Here is a 14683-nt window from a genome sequence, read left to right on the forward strand (position 1 = left end):
AGTGTCTGGGAGGCTGTGGTGGCTGCTGCACGCAATGTTGATCGTAAACAGATCAAGCAACTGACAGAATCTATGGATGGAAGGCTGTTAGTGTCATCATAAAGAAAGGTGGCTATATTGGTCACTAATTTTTTGGGGTTTTGTTTTTGCATGTCAGAAATGTTTATTTCTAAATTTTGTGCAGCTATATTGGTTTACCTGGTGAAAATAGCACCAATCTAGCAACATATAGACCACACATAAGACAACAAGTAAAAGGTGACCGTACCTGCAGTGTAAGGAACCAGAGACCCACTACACCAGAAGCATGTTTCACAGTTAGATACTTTGTCCATATTAAGATATTGGTTACATAAAAAACTTCCTTCTCACCCCCAAGGGGGGTGGTCTTTGTTGTCCTCTCTCATTCTTGGGTCCTCTACCAGAGGCCTGGGAGTTTGAGGGTTCTGCACAGGATCTTAATTGTTCCCAGCATTGCACTTTTCTGGGCAGAGAATTCAGATGTTGCTACACATTTATATTAAATATTTATATTAATTTCTTTTTAATGATTTACAAATGTTTTTTTTTTTTTTTTTTTTTTTTAGAAGAATATAAGTACCTCCAAATCAACTCTACACAAGTTAACATTCAGACAACTGGGGTTAATGGAAGCAAAAAAAGTGGCTTAGTGTATGTTTTTTTTTTTAAGCTACCCACTTTTTGGAGCTGACAGTCCACAATCACGTCCATTCATTAGCATTCCTGGAAAGCAGCAAAGGCAGCTCAAACTGGCCAAGATATCTATGGAAAATCATCTGTACTCTTCTTATCCCAGCATTTTAGCTGTGCTCCAAACGTGGAGGACTTTTAAAAAGTAATATTCTCCTTTATGTGCCCCAGCTTCACTAAAAAATCTCCTTAACTTACATAGGAGCCATACATTTCAAGCAGAAATTAAAATCTCAATATGTACAGTGGGTATGGAAAGTATTTGGACCCCTTTAAATTTTCACTCTTTAAAAAAAATAAATAAACTTAATTTCTTTCTCTCATTAACACCTTCATGATGGAGCCTTTTTAGTTTTTAGCTCCCCCTATCCAGAGCCTTAATTTCTATTTTTCTGTCAACATGGCCATGTGAGGACTTGTTTTTTGCAGGACAAGTTGTACTTTTGAACGATACCATTGGTTTTACCATGTCTTGTACTAGAAAACGGGAAAAAAAATTCCAAGTGTGGCGAAATTGCAAAAAAAGTGCAATCCCACACTTGTTTTTTGTTTGGCTTTTTTTGCTAGGTTCACTAAATGCTAAAACTGACCTGCCATTGTGATTCTCCAGGTCATTACGAGCTCACAGACACCAAACATATCCAGGTTCTTTCTCATCCAAGTGATAAAAAAAAAAAAAAAAAAAAAAAAAAGTGTGCAATTTTCCGATACCCGTAGCGTCTCCATTTTTTGGGATCTCGGGTCTAGTGCAGATGCTTTCTTTTGATCGCTCTTTATTGCAGTTTAATGCTGCAGCGACCAAAAAAAAAAACACGTAATTTTGGCGCTATTAATTTTTTTGGCTCTACAGTCTAGCAATCGGGGTAAAAAAAAAACCCAAAAAATCCTGACGTGTGCACATACCCTTAAACTGCTAGAAGCTGGCACAACTTGATCGCCTCTGCTACATAGGAACGACGCTCAGATTGCTCCTATATAGCTGAATTCCTGCATTGCTATGAGCGCCGACCACAGGGTGGCGCTCATAGCAATCCGGCATCAACAACCATAGAGTTCTCAAGGGGACCCCTGATTGTCATGCCGATGCATCGCTGACCCCCAATCGTGTGACTGGGGTCAGGGATGTGCGCATTTTCGGCCTGACTGGCAGAAGCGCTAGTTAAATGTTGCTGTCAGCGTTTGCAAGTGGCATTTAACTAGTTAAAAGCGGCGGGTGGATCGAGATTCCACTCGCCGCTATTGCACGCACATGTCAGCTGTACAAAACAGCTGACATGTCACGACTGATGTCGGCTCAGCGCCAGAGCTCACAAAGCAGGAGACATGACATTGGCCGACACTAGTACGGCGCGTGTCGTGAAGGGGTTAATGTACACTCTACACCCCATCTTGACAAAAAAAAAAAAAATATCACATGCTTTTTCCTGCAGCTTCTTTCCTGCCAAGAGAAGGTTTTTCTGCTGAAAAAACACCTACTGTGAACCTATCCTTAAGGTACCTTCACACATAACGATATTGTTAACGATATCGTTGCTATTTGTGACGTAGCAACGATATCGTTAATGAAATCGTTCTGTGTGACAGCGACCAACGATCAGGCCCCTGCTGGGAGATCGTTGGTCGCTGAACAAAGTCCAGAACTTTATTTCGTCGCTGGACTCCCTGGAGACATCGCTGGATCGGCGTGTGTGACACCGATCCAGCGATGTCTTCACTGGTAACCAGGGTAAACATCGGGTAACTAAGCGCAGGGCCGCGCTTAGTAACCCGATGTTTACCCTGGTTACCATGCTAAAAGTAAAAAAAAACAAACACTAGATACTTACCTACCGCTGTCTGTCCTCCAGCGCTGTGCTCTGCACGGCTCACAGACAGTACAGAAGGAGAGCAGAGAAGCAGAGCGCAGCGCTGGAGGACAGACAGCGGTAGGTAAGTATCTAGTGTTTGTTTTTTTTTACTTTTAGGATGGTATCCAGGGTAAACATCGGGTTACTAAGCGCGGCCCTGCGCTTAGTTACCCGATGTTTACCCTGGTTACCGGCATCGTTGGTCGCTGGAGAGCGGTCTGTGTGACAGCTCTCCAGCGACCAAACAGCGACGCTGCAGCGATCCGGATCGTTGTCGGTATCGCTGCAGCGTCGCTTAATGTGAAGGGGCCTTTACTCCTAGAAATTTATGAATAAAGGCCCCTTCACATTAAGCGACGCTGCAGCGATACCGACAACGATCCGGATCGCTGCAGCGTCGCTGTTTGGTCGCTGGAGAGCTGTCACACAGACCGCTCTCCAGCGACCAACGATGCCGGTAACCAGGGTAAACATCGGGTAACTAAGCGCAGGGCCGCGCTTAGTAACCCGATGTTTACCCTGGTTACCATGCTAAAAGTAAAAAAAAACAAACACTAGATACTTACCTACCGCTGTCTGTCCTCCAGCGCTGCGCTCTGCTTCTCTGCTCTCCTCCTGTACTGTCTGGGAGCCGGAAAGCAGAGCGGTGACGTCACCGCTCTGCTTTCCGGCTCCCAGACAGTACAGGAGGAGAGCAGAGAAGCAGAGCGCAGCGCTGGAGGACAGACAGCGGTAGGTAAGTATCTAGTGTTTGTTTTTTTTTACTTTTAGCATGGTAACCAGGGTAAACATCGGGTTACTAAGCGCGGCCCTGCGCTTAGTTACCCGATGTTTACCCTGGTTACCAGTGAAGACATCGCTGGATCGGTGTCACACACGCCGATCCAGCGATGTCTCCAGGGAGTCCAGCGACGAAATAAAGTTCTGGACTTTCTTCAGCGACCAACGATCTCCCAGCAGGGGCCTGATCGTTGGTCGCTGTCACACATAACGATTTCATTAACGATATCGTTGCTACGTCACAAATAGCAACGATATCGTTAACAATATCGTTATGTGTGAAGGTACCTTTAATAGTGTTACTATCTGGAGACAGCGTCCTATGTAAATAGTGGCATGGTCAATCAGCGATTTGTATCATATTGCATGGACATTTATTAGTAACCTGTAATTGTCAGTTTACACTAAAAAAAAAAACCGCAGAAGAATTAACAGGAACAGAACAATGCAAAGTTAAGAGCAAAGATGCTCCAGAACTACCGAATCGGACAGGTTAGGACTGGTGACTTACCCACTGCACTCATTTTTACTCATGGCCACGGTGTGCAGATTTACCATTTTCACTGACTAAAAGCCAGACGAGTTGTCCGGCCTTATGATATTGCTGACTTATACTAAGGGGATCAGATCAGGAACAGTCCGCACCCATTCATCGGCTAGTCTCAGCTCCGACTGGATGAGCACCATGTACTGGTGGTTGCCAAGAACTGCCACTCAGCTGGTATTTGAGGCTAGGTTATCGATATCAAAACCAGGCAACCCCTTCACACAGGGTGATCATTTCTTGGATCGATCCTTCAAATACCTGCTCAGTTTGAACACCTGCAACGACCAACACTTCACTCATTTTTGCCTTTAAATCACATTTGACACCAACCTAAAAATATCTAAGCAGCACACCCACAATTACTGCAACATATAAAATCAGGTATTAAATGTGCAATTAACTTGCCACGAGCAATTAGCACTCAATACAGGCCCATGTAAAACTCTCCCCGATTGGTGCATACTTGGTAAAAATCTGGACAGAAAATCTGCGTATTACAGTAGAAGTGCTGTAGGATTTTAAGAAAATGTGAAGTCAGCAGATCAATTTATGCCAGGAGTGTTATTCTTTCCAATGCAAATAGACAGCCCATGTATATAATTTAGTAGTGTGTAATTCTTAAAGGAGTATCCCAGCAATTCATACAAAACTCCTGTATGGCAGCTGCTGGGTTGTTACATAGTGATGTACAGTGGCTCTAAGGCTACTTTCACACATCAGGCTTTTTGATTCAGGCACAATCCAGCAATTTTTGAAAAAAAAAAAAAAAAAAAAAAAAAAAAAAAAACTGATCCGCTTTTTTACGCCGGATCCGTTTCTTTCCCATAGAGTTGTATATTAGCGCCAGATTGTGCCTGATGGCCAGACGTTTCATCCTTTTTTCCCCCGGATCCGTCCAAATAGTCGTTTCCGGCGGATGGAGAAAACGTTCACTGCAACATTTTTTGTCCGGCGGAAAAAAAAAAAACGCACAGTGACGGAACTGGCCAAAAACAAATGAAATGGAGGTGTGAAACAATGAATCCAGCGCACAAAGCATTTTCCATACAAAGCATGCAGATTTTCCCGTTCTGGGTCGGTCTCTCTCGAACCAGGAAGTAAAAAAAAAAAAAAAAAATCCATGCGCATTAAAGACCGGATGCAGCTCAAAAACGGATCCGGCGCATCAGTTTTTCACAATTTGCGCCGTATACTTTTTTTTTTTTTTTTTTTTTTTTACAAATTGGTCGGATTTAGCCTGAAAACAAAAACCGGATGTGTGAAACTAGCCTTACACTACATGCTAAACCATGCATCGTTCTTGCATTTTGTCACACCCCATTTTCTCATTCCCAGCACAACAATTAGGGATTCAAAGACTTATTACTGAAGAAGCCAGGCTATACAAGCAAGAGGCAGAAGAGACCACCCCCCCCCCCGTCCACATAAACTGTTAGCAGAAGAGATGTTAAGATCATCGAAAAAAGATGAATGGTGAAAGGTAAGCAGGATGCAGACATCAGTAAAAGACTAAAAAGAGTCATTCAAGCACATAAAGAACTTTATTGCCAAAAGATAAGTATAGAGATAGAAAGCGAACATCTGATGTAAAATAGAGATGACAGTTTCACCATAGAGTCAGAATGTTGAAAGACCCCAACAGGAACAGACTATCTGAGCCAGAACAGATCAAGGAAAGATGGAAAGTATACCAGGAGCACCTCTACAAAAATGACTCCATAATATGGGAAGACTGGAAATGGCAAATTGATCATCTTGAAAGAAAGTAGTCGCTGCGATAGGTCATCTGTCAAAAAACAAAGCACCTGAATGTGACAATATTCCAACAGAGTTAATAAAGTCTTCTGAAGCAGCAGCTGATATCATCACGTCTGTGTCAACCGATCTGGACAACTAGTTAATGGCCCAAGGACTGGACAAGATCAGTGTTTATTTCTACTATGAAGAAAGGAAATGCTAGCAACAGTGGAAACTATGAGACTATTGTGCTCACGCCTCATACCAGCTACATACTACTGCAGATCCTACAAAGATGGCTACAGCCTTACTTTGAAAAAGAACTGCCAGAGGAGCAAGCAGGATTCAGAAAAGGCAGATGATCAAGAGTTGTAATTGCTAACATTAGATGGATAATGGTAAAGGCCATAGAACAACAAGGAGATTATTTTTCATGCTTTGATTACAGCAAAGCCTAGGACTGTGTTGATCACCAGAAACTTTGGAATCTCATGAAGAGTATGGGTGTGAAGATCCATCTGATCAGCCTCATTAAGAACCTTTACATCAACCAGAAAGCAATAGTCCCGAGGAACACAGCGACATGACATGGTTCAGCGTAAAGAGGCGCCAGACAAGCCTGCATCCTGTCACCATTTCTCTTCAATTTATATGCAGAAGCTATTCAGGATGGTTGGACTTGTCAAAGAAATTAAAATTGCTGGACAAATTATCAAACATATTCAATATGCAGACAATACAACATTGATAGAAACAAGCGTAGATGGAATGAAGGACTTATTATAGAGTGTCAAGAAGAAAAAGCTCGAGCATGGGACTTCTACTCAATACAAAGAAGACAAGATGGACTACTGCCAGGTATAACCAGGACACATGAGATGGATGGAGACTAACTGAAAGTTGTAAAAGACTTCAACCTACTCACTGGAAGTCAATAGAATGGCGATGGGCAAATCAACAATGAAGTCACAGCGCAAGGTCTTCAAATTGAGAAACATTTCACTGGTGACAGACAGCACGTATATAGTCTGTTTTCTGCAGTAACATATGGATGCAGAACATGGACAATAAAGAAGAATCAAGGCCTTCAAATTGTGGTGCTGGAGAAGTATGTTAACACCAAGGATGACAAGAAGAATAAACAAATCAATTTCAGAACAAATCAAGCCAGTCATGTCACTAAGCAAGGTTCGCAAAGATATGACTAGCCAACTTTGGACACATCATACGCAAATATCAGTAACTGGAGAAGGACATCATCAGAACAGAAGGAACAAGGTGAAGAGGAATATCAGCAAACCGATGGCTTGATACAATCAAGATAATGGTGAAGACCCTGGTGGACCTAAGCTTGCACAAGATTGATCTTAGTACAGAGCCTTCATTCATCAAGATGCCATAGCTCCAGATCGCGCTAAAGGCCATTAAATAACTAAGGAATTATAAGCTTTGCATATAACTGAGGTTACCATCTCCCTATGCTGACAACTATACCAGGCTGCTCTCCTGACCTGTGTATTCACTTCACTACTGAAGATCACATCTCCACCCAACTGTGCATTTCATATTGTGCTCCCTCAATGCTGAGCCTCATACTGGTTCCTTTACCTACTATCCCCTGCAATTTCATTACCCTCCAATTATTCAGTGCTTTAACTACAGGTTGTAATTATAGACAGCAAGAAATACATATACTTTTGACCAATTCATACTGCTGGCATGACGACCTATTGACTGCACTTGTCAGCTTCATAATTTAAGATTGCCTCAAGTTAACTAGAAGGTGGAGCACTTTGATCTATAAAGATGTAACAGGGTTCTCCACCATAACATGAATTTTCATATTAACAAAGTTCATATTTTGTTGGGAGACTTCATTCATTAAAAGAAAAGAGCATGCAGCACTATTCTTGCCAACCAAGCAAGTCGAATCTTCACAGGACCTTTATAGGCCAATGGATCGGCAGGGTTAGCATCTGTATGCCATATGTGCTAAAGTGCTGTAGCTGCAGGTGTAAAAAAGGAAACCATACTAGTGTGAATTAAAAAAAAAAAAAAAAAAAAAAAAGGGTATTAATTCGTCAGTCAGAAGAGACCCCTGCAGACATGGTCTACTCTAGAGCTTCATCAGACATACATATAATTGAATATAACATGCTGAGTAGAAGTTAAGAAGTTGTCCAGGATGGATAATATCAGACTGGTGGGGGTGAGACACTGGACACCCCCACGGTCAGCTGTACTCAGTTGTTGAACTACACAGCTCCATCAACTGCATAGTGGCCGTAGCCACTGCACATCTGCCCCCTATTGATGTGAATAGGGAGTGGCTGATTTGCAGAACCCATCAGTGGCTACTACGGTATGCGGTTATTCAAAAAAGATTACCGCACACTCAAGACTGGTAAGATGCAAAAGGTGTATGCCAATTTTATTGAAGAAAAAAAAAAGAAGTGGTTGCCACATTCATATGCATTTGAAATAGACAAAAACCCGACGTTTCGACCCTCCCGGGTCTTACTCATGGGGTTACTCAAGTCCTTTAACATAGATGCATAATAGTGGCAGTGGTAGGGGGTGTACGACCGATCCCTTGTTAAGGCACAACCTCATAATAAAGCCAGTCCGGGCAGAAGTGTCCCGGGAGCACAGAATCTGGGTGGTGAGGGCCGTTAGATACCTAGGGGGTCTGAAAAGGGTCCCTGGGAGGATTAGTGGCGCATCCCGCACCTTGCTGCGATGTCCTGGGGGGGGGGGGGGGGGGGGGGGTCATCCTATCCTTGTACCAAGACTTCTAGGAGAGATGTACAGGGGTTGGACAAAATAATGTAAACATCTAACGTTTTGGCATCATAATCTTCAAACATGTGATAAACATGCAAACCGTAACATATGGTAATGTTTTATTAGTTTGTGTTATGTGATATGTGTATGTAAATTAACTGTTTGTTGTACATAATTGTAAGAACATTGATGAAAACCTAAAACCATTGGCAGACCTCTCAGATTTTCAAAGAGGCCAAATTGTTGGTGCTTCTATGGCAGGCGCTAGTGTAACAGTAAGTGCCCGAATGCTTGGTGTGTCAAGAGGTACTGTCTCCAAAGTAATGACTGCGTTTGAAAGAGAAGGAAAAATGTCCGCAGCAAAGCACAGGTCCGGACAAAAGTCAAAGTTGACAGAGATAGTCGGACTCTAAAGCGAATTTTGAGAGAGGATCGCAAGACCACGGCTCCGAAAATCAGTGCTGAGCTCAATGAACACCTACAGAACCCAGTTTCCACGAAAACTATTTATCGGGAGCTGCACAAATCTGGATTCCACGAAAAAGCTGCAATTAGAAAACCGCTGCTCTCAATGACAAATGTTTCCAAGCGTTTAGAGTGGTGTAGAAACCTCCAGAATTGGTCCCTCGAGCAGCGGAAACATGTGATATTCTCAGACGTTTACCCTATTTCCGACATCTGGCCGAGTGTACATTTGGAGACAGCCAAAAGAAGCATTCCATCCAGACTGCCTTCTCCCAACCGGAAAACATTGCGGAGGTTCTGTGATGATCTGGGGTGCCATTTCGTGGAGATCTGCCGGGCCAATGATATCCCTTCATGGAAGAATTAACAGCTAAGATTATTTAGGCATTTTGGGCAACCAAGTGCATCCAATGGTTCAAGCACTGTTCCCGAAGGGGAACGCCATCTTTCAGGATGATAATGCACCAATTCATACAGCTAGAATCGTTAAAGCATGGCACGAGGAACATTCTAATGAAGTTGAGCATCTCATCTGGCCCCCACAATCCCCAGACCTCAACATTGAGCATTTATGGTCGATTTTAGAGATTCAAGTTAGACGTCGATTTCCGCCGCCATCGTCGCTCAAAGAACTGGAGGGCGTTTTAAAGGGAACCTGTCACCTGAATTTGGTGGGACTGGTTTTGGGTCATATGGGCGGAGTTTTCGGGTGTTTGATTCACCCTTTCCTTACCCCCTGGCTGCATGCTGGCCGCAATATTGGATTGAAGTTCATTCTCTGTCCTCCGTAGTACACGCCTGCGCAAGGCAAGTTCCTTTGGAAACAATTCACACCTTGTATAAATCCATACTTCGGAGAATTGAAGGCTGTAATCGCCGCAAAAGGTGGACCTACACCATATTAAACTAACTTTTGTTGATGTTTCCAGGGTGTTTCCCATTATTTTGTCCAACCCCTGTATTTCTGCTGTGAGAATTAGAAATAGTGAGTCTCCTCTGTGGTGGAGAACGGACACCCCAAATCTTCCCTGCTGCCAATGTAAGAGGTCTGTGGGAAGCTGAGGGACTACAAATCACAGGAAAAATGCAAGACCCCTCAACTTAGGTGAGCAATGGATACACTGGCAGCAGTAAATATTTGGGGGCTGTAGTCTATGTAACATTATGGAATGAGGCAATAGCCATGTTTGCTTTTCGGTAGGTAAATCCACAATGGCAAGGCCCAGAAAGTTTTACCTCACACCGGACACAATGTACAGTAAGGCTATGTGCACACGTTCAGGATTTCTCGCAGAAAATTCCTGAGAAAAAGCGGACATTTTCTGCAAGAAATCCGCAAGAAAACTGCATGCGTTTGCCGCTTTTTTTCCCCGGACACTTCCCAATGCATTTTGTAGTGGGAAATCCGCAAAAAAAAAAAAAAAAACGCAAAATTAATGAACATGCTGCAGTTTTTACCACAATGCGTTTTTTTGCGGAAAAAAACGCATCATGTTCACAAAACATGCGGAATTCATTCTAAATGATGGGATGCTTATTGTATGCTTTTTTTGCGGTTTTATAGCGTTTTAATCGGGAAAAAACGCGAAAAAAAACGCAACGTGTCCACAAAGCCTAATACACACCTGGCACTTGTCTCCTCAAACAATCAGGTTTTGTTGTTTTCCTGTGCACAGCTATAGATTACACCACAAAACTGATAGCAGGAAGCGTCATTTTACCTCAGGAAATAAAGACATTTCCAGCAGGCCGTCAGGAAGGCGACAGACTGATCTGTCCATGAAGCATCGCCATCATGGAGAGAACCAGATTGTGTCAGCCAATATACAGGAGTTTATTCATCTAGAAGCAGGGCACTGCCATACTCACGTCCCACCCCAGAGGAGCTCACAATCACTACATATCATAGGAGGGCACCAAGTCATAGCAACCACAGGAGGCAATAGCTTACCAGAAATCGGTGGATTTCAGCCATTTCTGCATTACTCTGATGATGCACTTCTAATCTCAAACAAGGCCCAAAGTGGATGTCAGCCATAATGGCAAGTACGGTACCCCCTGTGAAACATTCCCTGTCCAATGAAGACCAGCTGTGTGCACAGGAGAGGTGATAACTTGCTGATCAGTAACAATCGGCAGGGCGGCAGTATTTATGCCTGTGACACAACAGAGCGTCAGTGCTGGACTGCCGCCTAGCAGGCCCCTCCATGCAGGTCCCAGCAGTCAGACCCTTACTGATCGGCAACTTACCACCTATCCTGAGGATATGTAGTAAAGGGGTTGTCTAGTGAAGAGAACTTAATTGTGCTAAAATGCAGCCAGAAATAGAGATAAAGAATTAAACTACAGTCAGAAGATGTCACAAAACCCAGAACTGCTCTTACATAGCCAAAACAAGGCAGTCTGATTATGTGGTCTGCTCTGGCGAGTGCACAGAGGCCACTGACTGCCAGCTTAGCCATTACCCAGAAAACCACATAAGGTGGGACAGCCAAGAAGAGCATGTCAGCCACACATCAGGTCCTAGAGCTCCGGCTGTACTCACACTGCCACCACAGGATGGGTCGGTCCTGGCACTGGTACTGCCACATACCAATGAGCATGCCAGCAGCACCATCACAGATGACTGACTCATCCACACACCACAGAACCTGCACATGACACTGAGCCGCGGGGTGGACTGAGTATGACAACATATGCTCGAGCAGCTGCTGCTGTGTCATCTTGCAGGCAATAAGTCTGGTGTGGACATACATGAGGCCGGAGACTGGGGCATGGTGATCCTCGTACATGTGACCAGACATGCAGAGTCCCATCCACATCTGTCACTAATATACGACGGTAATACAGTCCTTACACACAAGAACGGCCATAGGCTGAAGCCTGTTGCGGAAATATCTCCGACGGGTAGGAAACTACTACACACAATGGATTGGACGCTGTGGACCTTTTCTTTTTTAGCCATTTCTTGGTGACCATCGCCAGATGACATGCTCTCAGACAATATTTCTCATTCGTGCACAAGAAAAAAAAAAAAAAAAAAAAAAAAAAGAATATCTAGAAGCATTAACAGTCCGAAGTAGTGGTAACATGGCGAGGTACAGTCACATTCTCCTCTAATCTCTATGCCATGACAGCAGCTTATATCATGCACAGCTCAGTGCCCGGTGCCACCCGCAGACTGTGCCAGGCATTGTGTGCCCTCCTAGAACCAGAAACAGCTGCAAGTGGACAAAAGTTATTCACTACAAGGTTTGCGCTGGAGCTGAAAGGGTAAAGCCATTTTTCACAAGGTTGCAAACCTGTTGGTCTGGAGTGTCATCACATACTGTAAGTTCCTGGAAAGAAAGGCATGTAAGCAGTAAGAAATGTGAAATGCTCCATACCTGTCATCCTCACCATCAACAGAGATAGGTAAACCAAATACGGGTAAGAGAGGGTTTGTTAGCGGGTCCGTGATAGGAACTTTCACAAAAGACTTCTCAGAAATCTGGGGGATTGGCGGCTGAGGTAGGGGTTCAGACTTTCTCCGGTCATCGATGTGACCAGCCGATGGCTGGCCTTGAAATTGGCCAATGGTGGACTGTGGCAGACTGGTATGTACAGTGCTTGTACCTTGCACAGGTGGAAGCCCAACTGTCGGGATCAAGCTGTTACTCCTACTGACAGAAGTATGGCTACTCAATGGAGACTGGACAAAAGTCAAAGGAGCAATTGGCATAGTAACAGGGGTAGCCGAGCCACTACTTGTTATTCCAGAGCTGGGCACACCGTGGGACGTGCCAGGGGCCATGGGATGGTGGCCACCAGGAATGTTTGAGAGCGGACTACTTCCAGTCACTTGGTGCTGACTTAGGGAGCCACCAATATGAGCCGGATGGCTCTGGGCAGTCGGTGCACTGGACACAAGTCCCGATCCCGGACTCGCTGAGTCCCCAGGTTTCGGATGAAGTCCTACCACTTGCGCATGCTGGCCTGGAAGACTGGCTGGGGCCCCAGGACCTATGTGAGCAGATCCATGTGGTCCATAGTCAGCCTGGCCAGAGGCCTGCGTGCCCGGCATATGCCCCTGGGTGTAGGTGAACGGGCTGCCAGACACACTGCCGTGCTGCTGGCTGATGCCGCCTGGCGGTGCCTTGCCGTTGTGCCCGCTCTGGGCATGGATCTGCCCCATCATGTGCTGCGCTCCGGGGTACACTGCTCCCCCTGCAGGCTGCACAGGGTGCTGCTGGGACACCGCAGGCAGGGCAGTGTCAGACTCCGGGCCGTGGCCCGCATGCACCGAGCCCCCGGTCTGGCCCAGGCCGCTGTCCCGCTCCGCAGTGTGATCGTGGTGGCGGATGGAGTCCGCAGTCCTGGTGATCACGGAGCCGTCAGAGTCCCGGTCGTAGTACTCGGTGCACGTCCAGCGCCCCCGCCGGTACGGCTCTCCGGAGCCGTGGTCTAGTTTGATCACTCGGAAGCGAGAGCTGCAGGCGGCCGTGCCTGTGGCGGGGGAGGCCGGTAGTGCCGGGCCGGGCGCTGGGGGGCCTCCGCCCCGGGCCTCCTGCGGCACATTGGGGGACGTGGTGCCGGGGGTCTCGGCGTCCCCCACGTTGTTCAGCGTCTCCTCGGACGAGCTCCGCTCCACCACGTCCTCAGGCCCGTAGTCCGTGGCCCGGGACACATCGAAGATCTCGGAGGAGACGTCCTCGGTGCGGGACTCGTCGGGGTCGTCCAGGCTCTCGGTGTCCTCGGTGATGCTGCTGGCCGCCTGCGCCGTGGTCACGCTGGTGATCTGGAAGCAGCTCTTCTTCTTAGCCGGCATCTTGGACATGATGAGGGCAGAGCCGGGACGCGTCCCCGGGAGGCAGGAAGCGGCGTCCGCCGGGGTCAGCGCCTCACACTCCGGGCGAGAAGCGGCACAAGTCCCGGGGCCGCCCCTAGCGCAGCGCACTCATGTCTGCGGCCGCCGGGAAGGAGGAAGGCTCCGTGCTGCAGGCCCGGATAGGCCCGGCCTCCTGTCACCACAGTCCGGGGATGTACAGGCCGCTGGCTCCTACACACGGGACTGCCGGCTCCAGCCTCGGCGGGAGGCCAGAGGAGGGGGACAGGCCGCGGCTCCCCGCTCGCCCCTACCTGCAGTCCACAGCGGCGGACATGTCAGGATTAGGAGGTGGCGCCGTCCTGTGCCCGAATCGCTGAGAGGAAGTGAGAGCCGCCGAGGAGGCTGCAAACTACAAGGGACAAATGTCTGTTAGTGACGGCGGCCCCGGGGCCCCGCCCCCCGCATGTGACCTCAGCCCCGCCCACTCACGGCTGCCTCACACCGAAATTCAAACAGCTGTCTCCACTGTACGCATGACGGCCGCTAGAGGCGCTGTGCAGAGCACCGGGGCAGCCATTCATAAATCCGCTCCATTGGCTGGACTCTACTGCGAGCGTCACTACAAGAGGCGGGAAGCAAGGAGAGGCGGGGACGAGAGGAGGGGACGTGAGGCGGGAGAAACCATTTCCCTCGGGCTTGCTGTGGGAGGCGGAGGAGGGGGTGGTGCACTTGGTACGCCCCAACATTCTGCTGCTGCTTTGTCTCTGAGGGCTCGTTCAGTCCGCGTCCGCGAGCTGGGATTAAAGGGACACTGTCACCTGAATTTGGAGGGAACAATCTTCAGCCATGGAGGCGGGGTTTTTGGGTATTTGATTCACCCTTTCCTTACCCGCTGGCTGCATGCTGGCTGCAATATTGAATTGAAGTTCATTCTCTGTCCTCCATAGTATATGCCTGCGCTGTGCAAGATTGCCTTGTGCAGGCATGTACTACGGAGGACAGAGA

At 46.8% G+C, this 14683-nt stretch overlaps 1 protein-coding gene across 3 annotated transcripts in view; it reads right to left on the reverse strand.

Annotated features, from left to right (window-relative positions):
• Positions 1-14127, reverse strand: part of LOC138642606 (TSC22 domain family protein 2-like) — a 64823-nt gene extending 50696 nt beyond the window's left edge. The window contains exon 1 of one of the 3 annotated variants that reach the window (XR_011314073.1): positions 12258-14127. Coding sequence is in view for 2 of the 3 variants with exons in the window: in XM_069730869.1 (XP_069586970.1) it covers positions 12258-13687 (1430 nt within the window). In the remaining variant the exon portion in view is untranslated. The remainder of the gene's footprint in view (positions 1-12257) is intronic. The other 2 variants (XM_069730869.1, XM_069730870.1) reach the window with 2 other exon arrangements.
• Between the last annotated feature and the right edge of the window lie 556 nt (positions 14128-14683).

The sequence above is a fragment of the Ranitomeya imitator genome, chromosome 6 (genome assembly GCF_032444005.1).
Source record: "Ranitomeya imitator isolate aRanImi1 chromosome 6, aRanImi1.pri, whole genome shotgun sequence".
In the NCBI taxonomy this organism is placed as follows: Eukaryota; Metazoa; Chordata; class Amphibia; order Anura; family Dendrobatidae; genus Ranitomeya; species Ranitomeya imitator.